The 27,068-nt window shown below is 33.5% G+C and overlaps 1 protein-coding gene across 1 annotated transcript in view; it reads left to right on the plus strand.

Moving 5' to 3' along the window:
- The window catches only part of LOC106788575 (UDP-glucuronosyltransferase 2A3-like), a 40,856-nt gene extending 14,372 nt beyond the window's left edge, over positions 1–26,484 (plus strand). Inside the window, exons 2-3 of the mRNA XM_014751973.1 lie at positions 2,876–3,095; positions 26,144–26,484. Coding sequence (XP_014607459.1) covers positions 2,876–3,095; positions 26,144–26,444 — 521 coding nt within the window. The 3' untranslated portion in view covers positions 26,445–26,484. The remainder of the gene's footprint in view (positions 1–2,875; positions 3,096–26,143) is intronic.
- The last annotated feature ends 584 nt before the right edge of the window (positions 26,485–27,068 follow it).

Genomic DNA, 27,068 nt, shown 5'->3' on the forward strand with positions numbered 1-27,068 from the left:
TGCCCGATTTTTCGTCTTCTCGCCTCGCTGCCATCGACTCGTCGGCAAAAATTCAGACTGATCGCTGGATCCTGGATGGATAGATGGATATCTCCCATTCGTATTCTATCCTCCTCTGTCTGTCTGTCTCTTTCTCCCCCTATACCTTTCTTTTCAATATGTATATGCAATCGGTGAGAGAAACGACGACATAGCGTATCTACCGTGAACGAAAAACCGTAGAAAAGATGTCTTCGATTTTTTCTTATTATAGTAATATTTATATATTAATAAGTAAATATACAGGGTGAATCGCGAGTCGTGATTATTAGAGATTATTACTCTGTAATTAGCATGATTTCATGATAGCTTTAACGTGATTATAATAAATTTCTTGTCAATTTTTATTTGGATTATTTTTCAAGGATATACTTTGAATTTTTCACAAATTAACATATAATTTTTGTTTATGTCTATTTGTTGGAGGATTTCAAGACGAATTTGGTAAATATCATAACATAATACGTGTTACGTTTTTTTTTTCATCTGCGTCGAAAAAAGATTAGTGCGTTCTTCGAAGCCTTGTTTAATTCTGATGTAGCTATTCTTTGTATCTTTAAGTTTCACAATGATATTCAGCTGTCTTACTTCTTTTGTCTCACCAGGTATATGCCTTTCGTAGTCAAAGAATGAAATATTTTTCAGTTTTTTAAAAGAATTTATGATCAAATAATGTTTTAATTATGATTTATTCTGCACACTTACTTGTACATGTATTTGTATACCTATATATTAAATATATATATAGAATAATTCTGTACTCATGTTACAAACTTTTAAGGATGATAGAGAGGATTATTATGAACAACTTTTATACAGGAACTTGTGTCTGAAAAAGTTTTGTTTGGGAATTAGAGAACGTGATATGTGTTGTCAGAATGTTCTCTCTAACTAGTGCTTTTGTTCTAAGGAATCATGGTAAATCATTGGCTTGCCTTTATGTAGACTATAATATTCACCTCTAACTTAAATCCAATTAATTTTTTCTTGTTAGGTCATCTGGAAGCTTTGATTTATGATACATCAATCGAATTAAAAAAAAAAACCCAGTAGCAAATAACATAATTGCTTGTGATACTCGAACATTTTCGAACGAGTGTGTCAGTTGATTTCATGACGCTATAATACTAGGTATTAACGTTAGTGTAAGACAGTTAGAATTACTTCTGTAACGAGTACTGAGTCGGTTAATACACACATCACGTACTGTAATTCCTAAAGGAAATGTTTCTGGACACGGGTTTCCAGATGAAAGTTGTTTCATAATAACCTTCATTATCGTTCCTAAAAGTTCTTAACATGTTCGCACAATATTAATTTGAATATATAGATGAATAAATAAATAGAATTAAAAAGAAAGGGATTTAATGCAAACAAGTTTATACGTTTCTACCTTTAGGAGAGTATGGGGTTTAAGCGTGATGGTAAGATGGTGGAAAGGGAAAAAGGAAGGGCTGCTATGCCGCGGTAATGGAATTTGACATTAGGATCGACTCTGGAGGTGGTATTCTGTGTCGAATAGGAGGGTGTGTCGCCTATCCTTCTTTACCGTAGACGCTTCGAGAAGTATATGTGTGTGTGTGTGTTAGAGAAAGAGTAAGGGAGATCGAAAGAAAGAATAAGATGGTACTGTCGTCGACGATAAGCGACTCGACAACGATTCTTCCGCCGAATTTTGCGATTACATGATGCGCTTTGCTCCTCGCCTAGAAGAAGGCTTCTAATGCGCCATTCGATTTCACATTGCAACTCGCTTTCGAAACGTTTACAGATTTTTTCTTTCTTTTTTTTTTTTTCTTTATCTCTTTCTTTTACTCTCTCATCTATTTCTTTCCTTTTATTTTTATATATGTGTGTGCACCACTCCGATCGCGTCTTCCTCGCTTTGATATCACGAACGAATTTTATCAGTTTGTGTCTCTTTCCTAGACTTTACGCTTCGCCTGTCTTTACATCGTTCTTGCTCGATCGACTCGGAATTATTTTTTCTGCCTTCCGGGAGAATCGGTTGGAACGATTTCAATGAAAAAAAAAGAAAAAATTGAAAAGTGTTTTTCTATATAGGATGAGTTTTATTTTATTTGTTAAACTGGGACACCTAGATATCTTGATTACGAAGCATTTTCTTTTTCGAAAGATAGTTTTATATAATATTTGTTTGATTTTAGCGAGTTAACGTAACAACATTATTTGTTTATTATTCGGTGGACGTTCTCACCATTATTTTCTTATTATTATTTTATTATTATTCTTTTTCTCTAGTATATACTTTCTATGAGAATTAACGTTTTTTTTAAATATAATTTCATTGTGTTAATTATTTTCTTTTTTAATTTTAAATTGGCAAAAGAACACAATCTTATCAATATCGATCTTTAAACAAGAAAATACAAAAAAATTACGTTTACAGGGAATATTTATTGAATAGGATTGTTATATAAACATATAATATGAATTCAATTATTAGATTTATTGAAAAATTCTCTCTGTACTCGATGAGAGGTTTATTTTCCAAGGACGAGATATTTTATTGTAAAAACATACAAAAGCTTTTATCAAGACAGAAAGAAGTTTCTCATATTGACGAATATGATATTGTTAACTAAATATTAATAAACAGCATAGAGATGCATTAGTTTTCATCATTTACAAAACAAAAACAGAACTTTTTCAGTAGTTTATATATTGCATTCCCTCAATCCCAAATAAGTTGTCACATTTGGTGAGTAAACGTTTATATTAACAAATGCGACAATTAATTTGTGACGAAATGAAAAAATTATATTTTGAATAATTGAATATTAATAATAATTTCTCTTATGTGTGTTTGTTACAGATCATCCAAATGTAAAAGCTTACGTGGGCCATGCCGGTTTGTTAGGTTTGACAGAAGCTGTGTACGCAGAAGTCCCGATGATTCTTATACCGATGTACGGTGATCAATATACAAATGCTGCAATTGCAGAGTATAGGGGTGTAGCTATATTACTCGAATACGAGGAACTAAACGAGAAAATCTTCAGGCACGCTTTGGATGAGATTTTCAATAACACTAGGTACGTTATTCAGGCATTCTCCCCTCATCCCTTTTCAACCATGACCGGCGTATCGTTCATTCGCCAATTTTCCCTTTCTCTCTTTGTTTGTTCTTTTTTTTCCACCAAACCCCCTCCACCCCACCCCCCAAAAAGATATCAGCACGGAGTTGGAGTTTCGCGTTGCTATCCACTCTATTCGATCTTCTGTCTCTATCTCTATCTCTCTCTCTCTCTCTCTTTTTTCCCCGAGCATCACAGCACGGGGTTTAGAAAGAAAAAGAAAAAAGAAGACGATAGGGAAAGAGAGGAAAATCGTATAATCTGGCCGGATATTCGCTCCGTTGAATATCTCACGAGCTGTCCGGACGCTAGGATATGCGGGAAGTGCATCGTCGTTGCCGTACCGGCGCACCGTTAATCCGTAACGCGGTTCACTGCCGCCTCCACCCTTTTCTTTTAGCTCGTTCGTTTTTTGACGCTACGTTTTCTCCACCCTTTCTCTCTCTCTCTCTCTCTCTCTCTCTCTTTTTTCGTCTTTTTCTCTCTTTCTCCTTAATAATGATTTTCTCTCTTTTCATCCCGTCAACTTTTTACCGACTTCTAACCTGTCAAGCGGGAATTACGAATAATAATACCGGTACCATACTTATTGTTAGACTCGATAAAACTGTTAATACAAGTAGAATTACGATTTTAATTAGAATGACGTTTACTCGATCGCAGAAAAGATATTTGAAAATGAACGATTATGAAAAGTATATTTCACTTGATAATCGCGTGTCATCGAATCGATTGGTAGATATTTCTTTTTTAAGAGAAAATTTTATTTTAAATGTATGCATGAGAAAAATTGTCTGCGAAGGAGAAAAGAGAAAAGGATAATTATTTGATGAGTTAGAAGGGATTTTTTTTTTTTTTTTTTTTTTTTTTTTTTTTTGTCGATTTAGTCGTAGATGAGATTGACCGAGATACTCGGGAGTAATAAAGTTTTATATACACAATTTATTTTATCGTAAAATAATATAATAGTGAGTGGGTATAATGGTTCTTGCGAAAATATCACAATTTACTGATTAATAATAATAAGCAGTAATAATAGCGATAATAATATAAGTGCCAGTGGTGATAATAATGATAACAGTAATGGATCGTGGAATGGAATGAAACAATGAAAATTAATCCAGTCAAAAATACAAAAAAAAAAAGAAAATCTTGAATTTCATTTGAAAATCTTTACGATCGGGTTACCGGAAGAGAGGAAAATGTTTGAATAGTTATACGATACTCCGATCTGTTTTCATTTACGAGTCTCGTAATTATCGAGGTATTAAATTGTTCACATTTCTTTTCGTTTGTTGTTTCAATGCGAATGCAATCACTACACTTTGCGTGTAACTTTAAAACACGTAGTATTAAAGTTTATCCATCAATCTACGCGTTTCATTTCTTTTTGAAAACGACAAATATAACAACGGGTATCGTAAAATTTCTTGGCAAAGTCTAATAAAATTTTTAAGTAAACCTTTATGGTTCTATCGATTAAGCAATAGCGATCATTCTCGAATCGGTGAATATTAGGAGTCAGATGGTAGAGGGGGAATGGGGGGAAGAGTTACGGAATTCGAAACACGCTTCTCGAGCTTACGCACGTGTGCGCGCATGCGCAAGTACAAGTCCCTTTATCCCTATGTAGAGAGCTATGTGTATGGTGGGTATTATCCGGCGAGTCGCATGGGAAATTTGGCGTGTGTTAAATGTTTCACGGTACGAATCAACGGTACCGCGGTATGCCGATGACGACGAGGAACCAACGTGAAATTAAACGTTAAATTATTCAATGGTGAACCGCGAATAACTTGTCGACCAACCCATACCTCTCTCTCTCTCTCTCTCTCTCTCTCTCTCTCACTCTCTCACTCTCTCACTCTCTCACTCTCTCACTCTGTCGACGCGGCAGCGGTCGAGTTTCCGCGTGGTTTCTGACTCCTGTCTTTCCTTCGACCAACATCGTCGACGATAATCCACGCAAAACCACGACAAACTCGCTAAGCCATTTTCGTGCATCGATTTGAGGAGAGAAAAATAAGTGGGACGCGTATTTAAATCATCAGATTTATTAACAATTTATTTTTTTTCAACGTTCGCTTATACGCATGCAAACGGATTAAGATTTATAATGAATAAAATTAAGCCGATTTGTAGACACCGATGTTTCGTTTTTGAAACTTCAGTAGCAAACGAAAAGGATATTAATAAGTTAATTCATTTTGAAAGGAACTACGAATCATCTATGAATGTTATTAAATGTGTATTATGAATCGTCGATTATGAAAAGACCGTGAATGCTCGCTTAATAAACCGCAATCGATAAAAGCCTTGACTTTATTTTAAAAAATCAAGCTTTATCGTTTCATCCGCGAATGAATTGACATTTATTTGGCAAATGAGAAATCGAACGATTATCTTTTATTCGCATGGAATCCGTTTATAATCAGAAAATAGCCTAAATTGTTAAGTAAATCTGAAATTTTTGTTAGGCACTTTTCGTTGAGTTAATTCCAGAGTTAACGACGAAAATAGAAAATGCAAGCTCATACGTGTACGCCATGTGATAACGTTGGGGAGTGATGGGGGCGGGGGTGGGGGTGGTGGTCTTTTGACGGGGTAATAATAGGATAAAGAAAAAGAGAATGAATGAGTGGAAAAGAGAAAAGGAAAGAGATAAAGAGCGAAATGTACAATATACACCGTTTGCAGACGCGACTCTCTCGTTTCTACGTCGTCGTACGAGAGGCTGATCCGTATCGCGCTAATTAGCAGGGCGATTTACGAGGGCTGTCCTTGTATTTTAAGCGTACTCGACTAACGTTCCGCGACTACCGGTCGAGATAATACCCTCGTTAAACCGGCGTCCCGCGTAACTATATCCTGCATGTATAGCTAGCTATCTGTGTGCATGCACGTTAAATATTAATTTTATTTCTAAACAAATTTCGTTTGCACCTGTTACCGATCCCGGTTGGTCGTTCCTGCTAACCGTGCTTCGACGACAATCATGCGAAATTCTGCTTACTCCATTTGAGTTTCTCCTTAACGTCCAAATAATGAAGATACGTTCCTTCCACTAGGATCGCACCTGCATACATTTTAACGTTGGTGTCGTGTAATCGTGTCGAGGCTAATTAACAAATCTGAGAAATAACGAGATAGAAGGGAAAAGATAAAGAAAAAGGAGAAGGAGAAGAAGAAGAAGGAGGAGGAGGAAACGAGAGTGAAAGGGAGGTAGAACGAGATTTGCTTTTTTGCAAGGGGCGTTAGCATAGCATGGCACTTGATTAGACGCGTTCTTTATCCTTGAAAAAGAATTAAGGCTAACGAATAATGTAAAAGAGCTAGCTGGATTTGGCTAACGTGCTATATCAAACACGAACAAGATTCGAATGAGAATCGTGTATGTTTGTTTTGTTTTGTTTTGTTTTGTTCGTGCTTTATAATTTTTCTTGTCTCTACATTGATCGAAGACAAATTACTATTTAAATTTATTAAAATTAATTTGAGGGAGATGGGATCATAAACTTACAAATATTATAACTACAATCTCTTAACTGATAATTAAAAATAATTCGTTTAAAATTATTTCATCTTGATTGTAATTATATCTTAATTGAAAATTATTTAATCATTTTTATTTAATATAATATGTACATTAGTAATTGGCGGTAACCGACTTTTCTTTTCTGAGTTAACAACCTATTTGATGTAGTTGTCTATTTATTCAATGTTACACTGATTAACTATTATGCAATCAAAATGGTGGGTATATTTTAAAAAAATATATATAAAAGAATAATATCTTCCTTATCATATTATTTTAAATATCTGAAATTATCTAAAGACTTGTTCGTCGATATCAAAGATTTAATTTAAGTGTTTCGATATCAAATAATGAAATATTTTATAAGTAACGAAAGTTGACATGAAAATATTAGTATCGATTGGAACGTTTCTTCGCAACGTGACATTTCTCTTCTTCCCTCCCGATCTTTTTTTTTGGTCTTTTAACGAATATAACAAATTTCGACGAGCTGTAATTAGCACAGTACGAATTTACGATCGAGTGTCTTGAATTTTCGACGAAATGAATTGAAAGCGTTAGAGGAATGTCGTACGCACAGCTGTTCTAGGGATAATTCGTTAAATGTTTTAGCCTAACTAAACGTACATCTTCTCTAAGAGGTGTTTAGAATTATATAGACTCTTTCTCTCTCTCTCTCTCTTTCTCTCTCTTTCTTTCGTTTCCTCTAACGAATGTAGGTCATGCTTTAAAACATTTTTCTCATACCTCTTTTCTCTCTCTTCTTTTTCTTTTCTTTATTTTTTTTTTCTACAAACGCGAATTTCGGGCGCTAAAAACAGCGTATAACGAAAGGGATATTCCCGTATTTAATTACACAGGGTAATATTTTTAACGACGTCGCAGATTCCCCTTTGGGTTTCTCGTTTTCTTTGCCTTTTCTACGGGGAATGGCGAAACACTTCCGAATCTAATTAAAAGTGATTTGCAGTGTGCCCACGACATAGGGACCGTTCTAGTTCTCTCTCTCTCTCTCTCTCTCTCTCTCTCACTATCACTTTTTCTCTTTTTTTATTTTTCTTTACTCTTTCTTCCTTTTTTCTTTTTTTTTTTTTTTTCAAAAAATAAAAGAAATAAATCTGCTACGCCGAGCGCAATATCCTCTTTCGACGTTGTATCGAGAAAATACGCTCGTTGGATTCTCCGCGTGAACAAAAGTCGAGAGAAGAGGGAAATACGAACGAATCTCATAAATCACAGAAGGATATATGAAAATATTGCGATTAGCCGAGTTGTGCTACGCTGTCCGCGTCCTTCCGAGCGAGCGTAATTAGCAGTCCTGTGGATTTACGAGGGTGGCTTTGAATTTTAGATGCTATTACGTTCTCCATAGCTATCGATTTTACCAATCCGCATGTTCTCTCGATATTTCTCTTACGACTTACCTATTTAATCGTTCTTGGATTACCTGCGAACGGATATCTCATGGCTAGGTAACGATAGCTTTTATTTATTTATGCGGTTGCTTAAATTGCTTCGATCTTTCCTATCATGGGATTGCTTTTCTATTCTTCCTATTTACTTTGCCTTCTTCTCTTGGGTGTAATTTCACATACACACATATAGACCCACATACACATATGCACGCATGCACGTTTTATATATATATACATATATACGATACATGTATTCATATGTATTATACAAATGCATATACGTGTCTACTACGTGTATTCCTACAGTTTTTTCGCTGAAGAGTCTTCAATTGTAAAATACGTATTTATTGGATTGTCTACGATATTGATATCGTTATCCTTATTGGAGATTATAAATTGAATAAAAATTCCAATAGCGACTTTGATTTCAGTACTTTGATGTATGTTATTTGTATAACGTTGGTAGATGATAGATATTCGTTATTTTTTAATTGTTTTCTAAGGAAAAAGATAATTTAAAGAATTTATTTATTTAATACTTAACTGTTTGTGAGTTCCAGGAGTTATTAAAAAAATCAATCGATAATTGTCAAGCGATACAATTATGAATCAATTGTACATAGCGTTTTAATAGCGTAGCATTGTTGATAGGAAAAAATCTAAACAACGTAATCACGTTGCTTAGGACTCAAATGGTTAATAAGTATTATTCTATGTAATATGGTATTTTATATGAGACGGTAGATATTTTCTAGAATTACATAAAATAAATAAAAATATATTTTTATAATAAAAAAGTAAAAGAGTAATTATAAGTACCTGAGAATCTAGTCATATAAAATACAATTTTTAATATTACTTTGTAGTTAATATTATTTGTCAATAATGTCATAAAATTTTTTATAGAAATTTGTCGCTACTTCATTTAGTTTCTAATTTTTGTATCTCTCTCATAGAAATATATAATACCATATATATTAAATTTTATCTGTGTACTTAATTGAAAAGTTACTGGCTAAAGTACTGATTGTAAAATTAAAGAAAAAAGTTTCTTCGGTATCGTCCACGAGGAGAAATGTACTTAGGAATTTGCAGAATAGTAGTAACAGTTAACGTTTTTCGTTCCACAGAAATCGTCCAATAATGGTAGGAGCATCAACGTATAAGGGAGAACACTTTGGCGTGGATCCTCTTCGTATCGATAAATGATAAATACAGCTACCGCCATCCGGAAATGGTTTTAAAGTAATATGGTCGAACACGGTTTACGACCTCTCGCACGAAAGCCGTGACCCGTGCCAGTAATCGTGCATCTATGTTAGTCAATTCTTTACGTCCTTTTTCCTGCGAATCGGATAGTAAAAGCAAGGGAAGGAGAGTATGAGAGAGAAGGAGGAAAGATAGAGAGAGAGATTCTCTCTCACAAGATCTTTGAACGCGATTGCACTCGCAAGCCAACTTTTAAGTCTTCTTTTTCCTCATTCTAGCGATGCGGTTCGCGTTTGAACATCCTCCCACATACTACAAACCCTTCATGTGATTTTATTGCGGTCATTCTCTTAATGCTTTGCACGGAACAGACTTTTGCGTTCGATCGTGAACACCTCTAGTAGAAATAATTTCACCTAATGTTGTTTTTAGGAGATTAAAATCAAACCTGGGCCCCTCCGCTCAGAACCCTCTTCTATAGGAGGATTTTCCGTGAACCATTAAATCGATTATTTTTAATTCACTGTTATCATTATTGGATTAAAAGGATCATCGTTGTTTTAATTTTATTCGCCAAATAATGGTCCCGATTTTTTCGAAAATTTTCCGTAATTTTTTAATCAATTTATAAATATGTTATTATAATGTATTTTTGAAATCTACAGTTCTTAGCTAGCCGAGTTAAGTATATAGTTATATAATGCAATTAAAAAGTTTTAACAATTAGCTTTAGCCAGCATGTAGTCCCTTGTATTAGCTCTATAAGTTTTATAGTTAGTAGTTTTCTTATACAAAGCCATAATAACCATGATGAAAATGTCAAAGTAATATACCTCTTTTGAAGCTTTGTGTAAATTTCGCTATCATAAATAATTTCGTTCTTTATAATTACGATATTATTCCGTTCAACTAATTTACTTCACTCATTTGTTATAAATCGATTTTGGTTATTCATATAGCATAAAACTTGATTACGAAATGAGATCATAAATATTGAATTTGTTTTCAAATTGGAAGTTAAATTTCTACGATTCGTTGCCCACGATTGTAACATATTCCTCATTTTATGTCGAACAGGTGTTACCGACGTTACTCCTCCCTCTCTTTTCGAAAAGTTCCAGTTTGCGAGGCATAAAAGACGATTCTTTCTTTCTTTATTTCTGCTTTTGTCCCATTAACGAGCAAAGCAGTTTCGATTTTCGAATCACGTAGGTCTCGTAGCACTTTAACACCGACTGTTAAAACTCTACGGCACGTGTTTTCATAAAATTAATCCCGATTCGTTTATTACTCCCCTTTTAAAGAAACATTTTCTTCGTTAAAATTTCTGCCATTCCATTAACCCATAGTTGGATCTTAAAAAGAGAAGAGAAAACATATCCGTAATTATAACACTGGGGATTGACAAGGAGACATTACAGTTAAACACCAACGAAATATTTTATCGTGAGAATACCTTAAAGGTATACAACTTAATATACCAAAGCTTATAAAAATCCACTGGTATTCAACTGCAATATTGTGAGTCAAACAATGGACAAAATTAAATATACAATTAAATAAAACATATTTAAAAATATTAATTAAAAATTAAATAAAAAAATAAATCATAAAATAAATTTTTGTATTTACTCCAATGTTTCGATTATTGGAGCCAAAAAATAATGATATGTGTATCTTTTAAGCTGGTCTCAAAATCTGTCAGTAATTAGCGGATATTTATAAGCAAACTAACACGTAAAAAGTCAAAAGAAATATTGAGATGAAATAAAAGAGAGAAAGAGAGAGAGATAGAGAAAGACGTAGTCAAAGTTTCGGCAGTTTGTAAGGAGGTACCAGACACGCCCTCGCTTCTGCTCTTCTTCTTCGGTTACGCTCGAGGGATAACGTAGTGCGGCTTCGTCGCCGAGTTAGCTCGACACCGACTATTCTCTCTCTTTCTCTTTTGTGTTCTCACGTTCATCCTTCTCTCTCTATTTCGTGGCAGACGAGGTGAGCCTTGTCTTCTTTATTGCCCTGTTGTTCTCATCCTTGCTCTTTCTCGCCTTCTCTCTCTTTCTCTCTCTCTCTCTCTTGTTCTCCATCTGTTCCTTTATATATATATAGACAGACATATATATATACTATGTCTGTCTTTCTCTCTCTCTCTCTCTTTTATAACCCTTTCACAGAATAACCAGTTTCACAAGTGAACGTTTCCACCCGTTCCGTTCATGGACCTAACATTGGAGCATCTTTGTTCTCCCTACGTTATTCTCTTTCTTTATCATTCTCTATTTCTTCTTATCTCTCTTACAATCGGTCGGATTTATTCGAGAGGCAAAATGTGCTTCAGACTCTTATTTCTTGTCTGATACCAGAGGGAAGGGCGAGGACAGTGTGTAGGTGGAATAGGGAGGACGAGACGGTACCCTTTTGCTGGGATGAGTAGGAGAACTGTGGAAGCTCCGAGTACTTCGACGCACCTGCTCGCCCGTAAGGGATGTAATGGTTCAAAGCGGGCTGAGAGGAAGAGGGGGGGGGGAGGGGGAGAAAGTAGTGGTAGAAAAAAAAGGGAGAAATACGGTGGAAGAACGAAAAGAGCATTGCCGCGTAACGACGCGCAAGCGGCGACAACGACGACCTCCTTTTTTCTGTGTTTCCCTTTATTTTTCTCAAGAATCGTTGATATCTTCGCGATATAACGAGTCCCCCTCGGTTCTCTTCATCGGAAATTGCGATAGCATAAATCGAGACTCGGATACGTTGCGTTATATCAAAGACCATTGTATTTTCTTGTCGTTTTAACGATAATCGAACGCTTATCTCTATTCATTCTCCCTTTCTTCTCTCTTTCTGATGATTAAAAAATATTTATATAAACGTTTATATATAGTTAATGGTCACGCAATAATTTAATTGCATTATTGTATTTTTATCTTCTCTATTTTCATTTGTTTTGTTTTGTTTACTTATGAAGCATACTTGCAAAGTTGTAGCTAGACCGTAGTAGAATGAATATCGTTGGTGAGATACTAGGTACTGTAATACATATGCATATATGTATATTGTTTTAGTTATTTTAAAATCTATTTTATTTTTATTAAAATATATGTATTTATGTTAAAAAATGATTTTGCGTTTATTGAATCAAAATTCAATAACGAGAAAAAAAAATTTATATAAATCGACATGTTTAATTCATCAGTATTTCTATAGAATAAAGTTGGGAAGTAAGAAATTGCTCGATCAAACAGTGCCCTTATTAGATTCATACGCGTGTATGTGATTAAAAGTATATAAACGAACAAAGATATTCCGAAAATGAGGAAAATAGAAAAATGAGCGAAATTTGAACATGAATTACATGAATTAGCTTCCGTTCGGTATGCTTTTCCAGCAGGGTTGGATAAATCTTTTGGGAAACTCCAAGCCAATTAATTCGGGAAAAGGAAATAAAGGTGTGGTAATAAAAATGGTCAGCTATAATGAAAAATATGAAAGCGTCCTACAGTCAGATGGAATAGTTATTTTCTATGTTTGTTTCATTTACGTTCTATGCTCGTTCCACTTATTTCGCATTCGGCCGTGTAACGGTCCAGAATATGTATACGTAATGATACGTTAATTGCCGGTCTCGTGTTTTGGTAACAAACAAAACATACAGGATTGCATATACCCGTCCTGAAATACATCCGTCGGTGACCTGCGAGATAGAAAGAGGAAACAAGAGCATACTGGACGAACGTATTTTTGCAAAACTCGTTGAGCTTGTTTTTTGGAAACATACAAAATAAAAACTTTTCACATACGGAGTCGCCTTCTCTTTGTCGCGTAAAAACACATTGGGGACTTGGTATAAAATGAAATTGAAATCTATTGTGATATATATACTATAAAGTTAAAATTATTGAGGTCAAATTTTCTAATACTGATTTGTATGCAATATAACCCATACAAAGCTTTTTATAGATGAGTTTTGTTATAACCAATATTTAAATCAATTTACTATACAAAATTACAAATAAACGATAAAAACTGAGTATGAATTGATTGTTTGCCCAGCAAAGTGGATTCGAGAAATGTATGAAGAACTTTTTTTTTTCAAATGTGGTCCTAAAGAATCGAACATGAAAACTTCTTTTAAGTCACGAAGAAAAGTTTCTCCGCTTTAAATCGTCACACCACGTGTTTCCAAAGAGACTCACTGAAATTTCCGAGGTAGGATAAGATATCAGGATTCTTATCTCGTTCGGTTATATCTCTGGAACTGTTGTCATATGTTCCTTCCTCTTTTTACTAGACCTTTCGATTTCTTGAATTCTTCTCTAACCTTTGATATTACTAAAACGTTCAGTCAAGTTATATCAACTACTTATTCGAAAAGTTTACAATATCTAAACATATCGACGAGTTTGAAAAGTTTTTAGTTTATTATGCAACATATATTAATTTTAGAAAACATATTTAGAATATTTATAACTTGTCATTAATGTTTAAAGTATACTTTCCAGTATAAAAGATAGCAGATTATATAATTCCTCATTTGGTATAAAAAAAAATGATTAAAATAAATGAAAAATTATAATAAGAAATTATGAAATTTATGAAACATCAATTATTATATGTATATTTAATATTTCCATCTGCCTTGTTATTTATATCAATTAAAATAAGTCTTCATATACGTTAATATTTCGTTAAAAATGTTCACGATTGTGGTTTATAAAGACAATTTGAAAAAAGGTATGATACTAAAGTAAAAATAATGAAATTTAAAAATAAAAAACTGTCAGCCAAAATTAAATAAAAATGTTCTCGGTGTTTATGAATCTATTCAGAAGTTCGCAAGTTTGAAAGAGAAAATTTCAAGGGGACATTCGTCTTTCTTCGTTGAAACGCTTCTCCAAATCGTAACGCCACCTGAACTTGAAAGAAGTCTACGTTTCAATATTTTACAGGGAGAGTCAGATTTTCGAATTTCGATATCGCTCTGCCGCATCCTTGAGAATCTTCGAGGTTTTATTTTCGTTCTTGCTGGACGACGATATTTTCTTTCTACTTTGCTTTATTCTCTCTCACTCTCTCTTCCTCTTATTTTTTTTTCTCTCCTCTTACCTCTTCTTGGTATTACTCGGGCGACTTATCGAGTTACAAAGACGTATAGCGTCGAAAAGCGATTGGATCTTCCAGACCACCGTAACCGTCTAGTACTCGACGAAGGAGAAGAACCTCCTGGGAATTAGATCGGCTTTCTATCTTTGTATATATCTTCTGCGTGTGCATGTGTATATGTAATGAGTTTACCTAGAGAGAATACAATATATAATATATGTATTATGTAATATATAAATTATTTGTGTGTATTTGTGCATGTGCGCGTGTGTCTAAGCTTACGTAAAGAGAATACATTATATAGCATATGAATTTATTTGTATATGTTCGTGCGTGCGCGCGCGTGTGCATGTAATGAGTCTGCGTAAAGAGAATATAATATATGATATAAATAATATATACATTGTGCGTTTACGTCTGTGTATGAGTTACTTTACAAAATATAAAGTCAATAAAAACCGAGTGATTTGAATACCTCGAAAGTAAATTTATAAATAACACAATTAAATATCACTCGATACTAAATACTCAATTGAATAGTGATGTTCGATAGCTATGTTTTATATCGTGTCTTACATATAGTTGGCAACGAGTTTATCGATTACCTATAGTTTCCTATATCTCTGAAACTATAGTTGCCAAGATCGATAACCGATAGGGCACTTTGCTATCCGATTTATATCGGTTATTGTCCGATATCGAAACGAATCGATTTCTTGTTATCAACTGTTAACAGAATTTTCCTACCGTCTGGTCAGACTTTTACGCTTTGTTAATCTCTTCTATATAGGTCATACTTTTATCACGAATTAGAAATTTATTTGAAATAATCACATATTTACGTTTAATTATAGGATATTACGAAAATGATTATCTATTAGAAATGTTGATGGAGAACTCGTCGTAGGATTTAATCGAACTTAAAATCAAAGTAAACGAATGACGGGAAAGAAAAGAAAAAAAAGGGAAGGCAAAAAAAATGTGAATTCCAACGGAGTGTAAAAGTATTCTCGAAAAATCTTTTTCTCGTTTCGAAGGAGAACGATCGAGGATTGTTCGGACACCCGGTGTGTCATTCGCTTCTGTGTACGTAGATTTTATGTCTCCCTGCCTTTACGGTATGCGATAATTTAGAATTGGTGTCAGGGACAGGGTAGCCGATCTATATGCATCGGCAGCCGTTGCCAAGGATCCCGCCCATTTTCCAACTCGAAATACTTATTTGGAGAAGCGTAGACCGGCCGTCTCCAAGAACAAATCGACCATAAAGATTCGTACGGTCTATGGCGGAGCCTTTAAGATTCCAAATGCAGATCGTCTTACGGCGACCACAACAGATTCGCATGAAAGATCACCTCGATAGAGTTCTTCAATACTCTTCTTTCTCTTTCTCTTTCTCTTTCTCTTTCTCTCTCTTCCTATTTCTCTCTCGCTATCTTATTCTTACCTCTTCAACTATTCGTCCTTGTAATGGCAACGACCGTAAATGTACTTCCATTTGCGGGTTCTTGGCAAATGCGACAAATTTGATTTAACCGAAGTTTATTAGGAAACAAGAAAATGTATCACGGAATATATTTTATCGAGTAGTTTTTTTTTACATAAGGTATTTAAAATAAGCCGCTTGAATAATTATGTTATTTTTGGTTTTATGAAAAAATTACTCAAGACAATGTTTGTATGAATTGATTTCTTGTATCATTCTAAATCAAAAAGTATTAGATTATATACATATCGAAAAATTGTTTATACGTTAAATATTTAAACAAATATGTCTGGTGTTATTACTCTATAAAAAGTCATATTTTTTTTATATTCTTTCATATTCTTTTTCTCAAGCGCATATAAGAATGCATTATTGTATCGTACTGAGCATAATTTCTATAAAACCAAAAATAAAGAATCTTTTAGTTGACCTGTTCTAAATATACTGTCTTATATATGAAATAATTAAAGTAGATATAAGAACTTAATATTATACAAAATCTTAAGCGAAAATGTTATAACAAGCTGAACCACAATCCTTTTCTAGAAGCTGGACTAATTGCTAGAAAAAGAAAAATAAAGTTTTATACATAAATAAAATAAATAGCTATACATACATCGGTATTAAAACACGAAGGATAGAACAAAATTATGAACAATTCAATATAAGGTGATGATAAACGTGGAACTAAAATTTTATATTTCAACATTTGGAAATAAATAATAAAATGAGAAATTATCGTAGTTTTTAAAGAGTATTATTTAAAACATGGAAGTAAGTTCAGTCGATTAGAATTTTCTTATAATAGCAAAAATAAAACATTACAAACTAATAAGTTAAAGTAGAAAACGAAGGAAAGAGAGAGAAAGAGAAAGAGAGGTAGAATGAAGCATTATGGTTAAAGTACTGCGTGCACATTCTCGGTGCAATCTAAATCAAGCGTTTATATACCACACGAAGAACATTTTACTTGTGTACTAGCAAACTATCTTCTATGGAAGCCACGTGCTCGTTCCTTCGTTCGTTCGTTCGTTCGCGTCTCGGACTTTATTGCTCATAATAATGCATAATAAACGATTATTTTTCTCTACCATCATCTAGTCCCCCCTTCTTATTTCCTCACTTACTCTATCGCATACACGGCGTTATATCTTTATGGAAAATTAACACCGCACGAGGTTTTACACGGTAGCCGTACAAACAGCAAGACTAGAAGATAATCTTCAAACGTTTATAACAATATACGTTCGTTTTCTCGTTTAAAATCGCAGACAATATTCTCCTACGTCTCGTCTTTTCTAAAAAAAAAAAAGAAAATTAGGTCTTAGCAAAACTTAAATGAGATCATAAAATTCTTGTTTATATTCTCTCAGTTATATTTTTATTATTATCGACTTAAACGGAAAAAATGTTTCTAAAACATTTAGGAAATATTACGTCATTGATTTATTTACAATATCATTTTAAGATTTTATTACGACTATCATCGTTTAATATTATTGTAATGTTTTTTAAGATTCGTACAATTGGTACATTAAATGCGTGAATTATGATAAAATTTCTTAAACTATCTTTTTTCGGTCTTAAAAAAAGAAAAACAATTGGAAAGAACAAAAAAAAAAAACACATTAGCTGGATCATAAAATTCTCCCGGTAATTTATTTTTAGTCATCTTTTTATTATCTTCGAGGTGAGAAAAGCCTTATAAAACATTTTGTAAAAATACCTGCTGAGCAATTAATTTAGAAAATCGCTCAGGGAATATACTCTGGTCCAGTAAGTATTACGAGTATCATCGTTCGACGATAGTTTTCTGGATTCGTGGCCGGAAATTGTTGAAGCGAGTAAGATGGTGGTAGTGGTGAAGTTCCCTTCATGGTGAAGATGATAGTGGTGGTAACACTTGGCCTGAGAAGTTCTTAATCCGACACCGACGAAGGGCCATGCGAGAGGTCGGTGTCAAAAGGCTGGTTTCCCTGGGAACCGGTTAATCTTTTTCTCAGCCCGTAGGGACGCGGACCGGTACGTGACTCGCGGAATAGACCGAGCAAGGATAGAGAACGGCGGGATGGGTAAACTTTTATTAAAAATCTAATTGGATCGGAGCTCGGGGCCTGAGGGCCATTTCGCCGTACTCGTCTTCTCTCTTTTTCTCCCTACCACTTTCTTCATACATTTTACTTTCTCCTCTCTTCCTTTCTTTCACTTTCTTTTTTCTCTCTCTCTCTCTCTCTCTCTCTCTCTCTCTCTCGCTTTTTCTGTCATGGACGTACGTTTCTCTGTGCACCACTAGACTACCGCTGGAAGGATTTCAAAAGGACGTAGACGGTGTAAATCCGTCGCGGCTCCTTAACTTCGTCGCACTCTTTTCTCCCCTTCATTTTCCTATCTTCTTCTTCTTCTTCTTCTCCCTCTCGGCGGAAGCTCGCTCGGCCATTTCTTTTACTTTTATCTTTTTTTCCTTTTCTCTCGCTGCACCCATCGGCTGCATTTCATTAATCTCGGATTAAATCTTCGGCCTCTTTTCCCCTACTTATTTTCTTCCTCTTCTATTCCTTTATATATGTATTATATATCTATATAGGTTTATGTCTATCTCTCTCTTTCTTATATGCTTCGAATCAAACCGCATTCGAAGTTATTAGACGCTTCGACTAGCTGACTGATGCTATTATTATTCATCTTCATTATTACGTACCTTATCATTCAACCAGTTAATGATTTAGTTCGCAGGCGATTCGACGTAGAAATCGATTTAATAATCTCGAGAATTATTATGCGACCATTTTATTGTTGGTTCAGTCATATGTAACAAATCGGTATTTTACGATGAAGATATTTTAATAGGATTTCTTTAATTGTAAGTTGAAAGTAAAATTTTTGAAAAAGTAAATTCCTTAGATATCAAATTTATTTAGTTGTGAGAAAAAGTAACAAATGAAAGATTATTAATTAATATGGTTTTTTGTTTATTATTTTATGCATTTATTATCAAATTCTTTTTATGATATCTGCTTGTAAATATATATATATATAGTATATTTTATCTAAAGAGGGTATTAGACAAATTTTCATAAATCTCTCTATCGAATTTGACAAAATTATTTTAAACTTTATAACTTTACGAAATAAATATTATATATCGAAATAATTCAATATTGAATTTTTTTGTTTAAATTTATAGGAAGAATTATAAATGTATATCTTTAGATTCGTTTTTTTTTTGTATGCATAGCAATACTGTGGTAATAAAAATAAATAAAAAAGTTATTTTTTCATATTGTAAAAAAAAAAACGACAATTTTGAAATCTAGCAAAGGAAACCAAAAAAATTCGATTATTAATTAGATTTTTTTGTTCAACGTGTTTTTATATCAACAGAATGAACAGAAATATTTTTAATGTTCGTATTAGATAAAACACTCGGTAAACTTTTATATTATATTTAAGGATATATAAGAGGAAAGAACTGTTCTATTTTCGATCCAATTAATAAAAGCCTCGAGGCTGTAAGCTTAGTTAGTTTGCTAAACGATCAACGCGTAACATTGCAGCGATTATCCCATAGGCAATACGAATTTTAAAACTTCATAAATTGTAAACTTGTATATCTGCGTATGCGTATACATATATACATAACGTAATAATACATAAATGTGTATACGTAACGAGTAATTTTAACGAGATCTGATTTTTTTTTTTTTTTTCAAATGTCGATCGAGGGGCTCGTTATTTCAGGAAACTAAAGAATTATAAAAATCTAGTATCGATCAGTGCCCTTTCGATCACACTTGCATAACTTGTCGTGTAATATTATATTATTTAGAGATAATTTCATGCAGATCTTCCCAAATCGATGTTTTTCTATATCGAAGTAACGCCATTTTCTATTCATTTTTAATAATTGTATGAGGAGGACCGGAAAGAAAACCATTATTTTTAGAGATGGTATAATTTTAATTAATCTCTATTCATACGCGGTGGAATAAAAATTTTTGCGAGCTGTTTTTTTTTTGTAGAATTATTTGTTGACTTTGTATTACGCGCACGAATAAAGTTTTTTTTTCTTTTAAGGATAAAATTTCCAGGCCCGAAATAAAAAACTAACCATTTGCTTATTGTTGATAGAGAAATCGTTACAATTGAGAGTCACAGGTAGTTTTGATAATTCAGTCGTTACAGCTTGTCAGTATCATTCAATGGTTACAATTACTTGGTATAATTCAGCCGATATACTTCTTAGCAAGTATATCAATTTACGTAATTCAGTAAGAAATAAAGAAAGCAGAGCAAATGATCGTAATAAGAGCCGAGAACTAGCTGATTTGCAGTTGCATTTTCATTGGTAGTTAAAGCGTGTCTTTCTTGAATTAATTTCTTCAGCCTTTATAACGTGGAAGTCGAAAAAATTGTATTTTTATACCAGGCAAAGTGAGAAAGCACGTGCACGAGTGCGTGCACAATACGGAAGTGAGGAGTAGTAATTCACGACAATACAAATATACATATATTACATTCATTGTATTTATTAGATATTTCTTCGTCCGACTATCATCTTTTTTGATCTGTGGAATACTTTTAGAAAAAAAAAAAACATTCTGAAATGTGAACGGTGTTGAAACAATATTTTAATTCATAACCACAAAGTTTTTAGAAATTTTTGTTAATGTTAAATGTTACACTATAAAATAATGGATTACTTTCCGGTCCCCATAGTATATAATTTCTCACTACACCAATTAGATATCGTCGATCAATGAGTGGGAAATGTATTATCCGGAAATACTGAATTAACAACGCGAATCTACCCGTTTTGTTGAAAGTTAAAGGGTCCTCAATTTATGGATGGCGAGAATTTTGATTCATAACAAAATTTTGATATTCATAATTATTTTCAGTGAGAAAAGAGAAAATTTTACTATCGTTGTAAAACAGTTCGTTAAATGAAATACATATATTGTACTTACATTTATATAGTATATATTATATATATACTATATAAATACATATAGAAATTTATTCTATTTATCGTTACGATATATGAAAAGTAATTCGTTTAGCTTGATGACCAGTTTTGAACGATTGAGGAACTGTTAAAATCGGGCTTTTGTACTTGATTTACTTTTCGAACTTTGGAATTGTAACATTTAGTAACATCCATTTTGATACGAATGCTTCGATTGTCAAATCGTTTCCTTTTTCAGTACGGCAAAATTTCAAATATAAAACACGACGGGATCGTTCGAAGAGGAAATATATTCGATGAAAAGCTTGTCAGAATTTTAGGTTTAAATGATCGCGCTAGCTGAAATTCAACGCTGCATGCGTGTGTCATGTCAACTTTTTCGTTGAAAACACGTGAGTAGTACGCACGAGTTACGGCATATATCAGTTATTAGAGACAGTTACAGAGAGAAAGAGAGAAAGAGAGAGAGAGTGTGTGTATGTGTGAGAGAGAAGAGAGAAAGGTCCCATTGCATCTCCATGATAACGTTACAAGTCTCAAAGTTTATAACGTAGGGCTGTTGGCAGAGCGACGAGCGGAGATATCATGCGAATTATGTCTCCCTCGAGCGTAATAATCGTCACATTCAATTCGATAATTAAATTCAAAGGATAGATCGAAATTATTATTATTTTATAGCAAAAGAAGTTTCTTGAATTACTTACAAAAATGATCGTATACTTTCAGATTAAAATATGAACTTGTTTATTGAATGATACTTAAATTCTATTGTTAAATCAAGAATAATTAATAAAAATATGAGATTAATTTATCGTTGTTGATATCGATAAAGATTTTTCATAAATTCACGTAGAACACACAAGTAATAGTTTTTTTTTCTCGATTTACTTGCAATCTCGTGACACTTTGCACGTAATCAAAATAAAGTCGGTCGATTGAAAAGTGTATATAATCATTTTTGTGACCCACTATAAGTTTTTTATGGCGCAGAAACACGAACAAGGATAGGCGTTAGAAACGTGTTGAAAACGTTTCTAATCTATTTTTATCGCGAGCTACGTGTAGATTCTTTTTTTTTTTTCAAAATAAAATTGATATATAATTCAATAAAATAATACCGTCTGTCTAATTACGATTGAAATATTTTTAACTTTAGGAATAATAAATTTATAGGAATTCCAAATCACAACCACCATTAACAAGGATAGTATATTGTGTTATTTAAATTCGAGAAAGAGAAAGAGAGAAAGAGAGAGAGACAGAGAGAGAGAAATAAGAGACATGAGGGAGAAACGAATCGTTCGTGGTGTCGAATCACAGAATAAGAATAAGGAGTGTAGAATGGTCGGAAAGGGAGATGGTAAGGGTTCCAGCGGCTCAGTAATAACGTTACAAGTCGGAAGTTGGGGAAAGTAAGTTTGTAACGTGCCAGAGAAAGATAGAGACAGAGAAAGCTCGAGCCGAGCGACAACGATTCAAGATATCGTGGGAATTATGATCCCCTGGAGATACGATCCGGCCTCCGAAATGGGACTAGAAATGGTTCTCTACCGTAACTTTCGCGACATCTGCCTTCTGACTTTCGTGACTAAATAATTCAGACAACTTCCGATAACGTTACTTCTCCTTCGAACTATCCTGGCAACGTTTAGCCTCTTTGCCCTTCTCTCTCGCTAACAATAAGAAGAAAAAAGAAGAAACTAGTTAGAAGAACATTTTCTTGTTCTATGTTAGCTCGTCCAATTACAACGACGAACAACGAAGATCGGTCAGTTTGTTATTTCTATCTTTCTCTCTTTACCTCCCTCTCTCTTTCATGTCACGTTCCTCTCTTATCTGCCAAATTTATTTCCGATGAATCATCTATTCTTCTTTTTCTTTTCGGAGAGAGGTCTAGGAAAATAGAGAAGAAGATAGAGGGAGAGAGAGAGAGATCGAGATAATCGGAGCCATTACATTCGACGTTCGACTATTTCCACTATGTGTTCCTATAATAATGCCTCTAGATAGTTTTCTTGATAACCTTAGCGGCGTTTCTCTCATTTATGTTTCAAGACAAATAGTACGTTAGCTCTTTTTCTCTTATTTTATCCTATACAAATGTTAAGTACATATATTTTAAAAGCTTATCTAACTCTTTTAGGTTTGCCATTTTTCTATTTTTGAAAATAATAAATTGACACATTTATCGATAGGATAAACGTTGCGCGGTCTCATTTTATATTAAATAATATATTTATATATATAGATTAATTAAAATATTAATATTTCATTTTGTACTTTCTTAATCGCGCGCTGTATTTATTTTAATTAATATACGATATAAATAGCAGTGCCGTCGGAGGAGTAATTAGGTTGCATTTAATACAAATCCGCGCTTCGAAAATTGTCATAAAAGTGCACGGGAGCACAAAAAGAGCGTGAGCTTCACCGGCCTATATAACTTTTTAAAAACTTGATGCTTTTCGAGCGAATGAAAGCGACCGCTATTACTTTTTCACTACTCTCGAGTTTTCTCTTCTCTCGTCATCATAGTAGTAGTAATAATAGTAGTAGTAATAGTAGTAGTTGATGGTAGTAATAGTAGTAGTAGTAATAGTTGCCGTTCGTGACATAAAAGCAGACTCTACGCTATTCGTTCGTACATACAATTCTTTTTCCTGATCTATATTTTTTTTCTATTACCAACGGATTGATTGATTTCCAAAAGTAACAAGTTTTCTTGGAATTTGTTTGTATAATTACTCGTAACTCGTTGTGTTTCTTTCATACATTCGTTTATTGCATTTTTTTTTGTGTTGTGCCAGAGCTTGGTAGTTGAAACGAATTCGTCGACTGGTTTTCCAGAACAAGAAAGCAAATAAATCTAAAAACAGCGAAATAGTATAATAGTAATCGTATCGTATAATGTAAATAATAATAATAATAGTGATATATTTTTCATTATTTAACATATTGTTTTTCATTTTGAATTAATCGATTTGATTTTTGATATTTAAAGACCTTTAAATTAGGCCTATCTTTTTTATATTATCGATAATGATACAAAATTTTAAATAGTTCTTTACGATCTTGAAAAATTAATAATTTCGATTAAAATAATTATTCATTTACATAAACACAGAGTCACGTAAATGTAATAACATTATCGTACATTGTTTTAAATTAATTCAACAATCATCGCTGTAATACTTTCGTGGAAAATTTCAACTTGAAAGAGACGAACGAGTCACGGAAGTTGTTCTCAAAGAAAACTAAAGTACATACCTACTATACTTATCCATCTACTGCTGGAACCCTTATCCGAAACATTTCCATTATCGTGGCAAAGTTAACGAGCTTGGTTCTCGAGTTGATTAGCCCTTTTGAAAGAGAATCTCAAGTAAATTACGTTTGCTCGTTCTAACATCTTTGACGTTTTTTTCGTGTTTCAAGTGTCAAATATTACGTTGAAAATGTAAAGAGTAGTTTCAGAATGAAGCCGATTTATCTAAAAGGGGATATCTTCTTTATTGATATGTAACTCAAAAGAGACAAGAGGAAGAGAGAGAGAGAGAGAGAGAGAAAGGTGATCACGAGAGTAACGAATTAATTTCCTCGGCCTATAGCTTCATTCGATAACATGAAAACATCGATATCTCCGTGGCGAGGGATCGTCGAGAGTTAAGGGTGGTACAGGGGGTGCAACGTACGGGGTGTCCGACGCGCTTAAAATTGATGGTTAATTCAAAACCGCCGCAGGGTTGCGACTGAATTTGACCGAAGCAAATAACGGCTACCAGGTTGATTCGCGGACTGCAGCTGTAAACACGAATAATGGAGAGTACCGATTGGTAAATTGTGTGTCCCGATTCATCCGAGTGAGCGAGTTCTGGTGTGTGTAAGTGTGTTTGGACAAGAGGTAGAGAGAGAGAGAGAGAGAGAGAGAGAGAGAGAGAGAGAGAGATACAAATAGACGTTTCTCTTCTTTTATTCTATAGCTCCTACTGCATATCACTCTCTCTCTCTCTCTCTCTCTCTCTCTCTCTCTCTTTCTCTCTCTCTCTCTTTCTCTTTCTTTCTCTTTCTATTCGTCAATCTTCTCGCTCGTTGGAAATCATCCTTCTTGCTTTCATTAATACATGTCATACATAGGAGAGATGATATTTGGTTTCGTTTGAGGTGTTCCAGACTCATACTTTGATCCTAAAGAGTAAACTATGTGTTTAGTTGCTAAACCGAGTTTTCTTTAGTAATACGAGAGAAATTAGATGGATGATATCGACGTTAATGTTTTACTCGTATATAGAGTATTAAATGTTGTAATACGTACGAATTTTATATAACAGTGAATATTATGAAATATAAATACATATATATGTATTATCGCGTAGAGCGTGAAATTGTAAAATATAAATATAAGTACGTATTTATTTATTTATTTGTATTTTTTTTGTTTTTACTTTTTATCTGTTATGAAATTCGTTTAACGTGTAAAATAATTCGCATTAATATAAAATCTATGTTATATATTTAATTTTAATATTAATATTTTGTTTGTCATATTTCATATATTCTTTTCATATATTTATGTTAAAGCATCAATAAATAGAATATAATCTTCCCTTATGTTTTTTCGTTCTAATTCCTTTTTAAAATGTCATTGTACTCGCATAGCACGCGAGCAAGGCACGAATTGTTGTAACAACGATTGCTTGCGTGTTCACAAATGTAACATTCATGAAAGGACGAGCGTGAAACAGAATGCCGTTATTTGGTTGCGTCCACTGAAGGACATCGTTGTGAAGCAAGTTTTACGAAGCAGTAGTAAAAGTATGCGTAATGGTCAGACAAGCAAACGTGAGTCGTGTAGAAAATGGTTGGTAGAAGAACCTGAAATGAGAATGAGAAGGAGAGAGAGAGAAAGAGTGAGAGTGAGAGAGAGAGAGAGAGAGAGAGAGAGAACACGTAGAACGTTTAAACATCGATTTTCCGAACATCACGAGCTCTTTATCTCTCTTTTTCTTTCTTTTTCTTTCTCTCTCTTTCTCTCTCTTTCTCTCTCTCTCTCTCTCTCTCTCTCGTTTATTCGTAGAATTAATTTCAACATTATTAGATTTTTTAGAGGTAATGTTTACATTGCAGAAATATTATTTAACATATTTGAACGTGAAAAATAATTATAAAAATAACGTAAAAATAAAATGTAATCTCATCGAACGATATCATCTACTTTGTTTATTCGTTATTTAATTGATTAAACATGTATTAACATTTTCCATTAAAGGAATGCTAATCTTTTATGTTCTGGTTTGGTTTCAGGTATAGGGATAATGTGAAAAAGCTTTCAAAGGCTTTCAGAGATCGACCATCGAGTCCATTGGAGACAGCAGTATGGTGGATCGAATATGTCGGCAGAGGAAATGGTTTAGCATATATTCGAAGCGATGCAGTGGAACAACCGTGGTATCAACGTCACCTTCTAGACGTCATTTTATTTTTGATCCTTCTCTTTTTATTCATATTATACGCTATTTATCGGCTGATCAAGTTTTTAAGTAAAAGGACGAGCACGAAGATGGAACATGTCTATGATAATAAAAAATCGAAAAAAAGAGATTAAAACAAATGAAAAACTTCGTGGAATTTTCTTTTAATCTATTAGATATTTAAACATTATAATAATATATATATATATTTAAAGAACGTTCACATAATTTATTAAGTCTTTATGAAAATAAACATATAAAATAAGAATATTTAAAACAGACCTCTTTTTTTTTTTTTAAAAATGTATTGTTCATTTCCATGTGAACGTAAATACTTTTCTAATGATTCTCTACCGATTCGCATAAGAGATCTAAATTGTTGCTCTGACTGTGTTTGAGAGACCGTACCCGATGCATTGTTTGACGAGCCAAGATGGAGACTTTTTTTTCGTTCTATGCACATCTCACTATTGTTGCAAGTGAGTACTCGTATTCGCTAGTGGCCGAAAGATAGCGGAAAAGAAATGGAAAAAGCATGAGAAAAACGTAAAAACGTATAAAAAGAAAATGAGAGGGAGAGAGAGAGAGAGAGAGAGAGAAACGAAAGAAAAGTAGTATAGAAAGAGATAAAGTGTGAAAACGGGTAGAACGGATGAAGAAAGATAAGAGAAACAGAAAGAGAGAGAGAGAGAGAGAGAGGGTAAGATTGAAGTTGTAAGGGGGAAAATAGGTGAGAAAAAGAAGCTAGAGAATAGAAA

Source organism: Polistes canadensis, unplaced genomic scaffold (genome assembly GCF_001313835.1).
Source record: "Polistes canadensis isolate GaletaPanama2010 unplaced genomic scaffold, ASM131383v1 scaffold_5, whole genome shotgun sequence".
NCBI classification, from domain to species: domain Eukaryota; kingdom Metazoa; phylum Arthropoda; class Insecta; order Hymenoptera; family Vespidae; genus Polistes; species Polistes canadensis.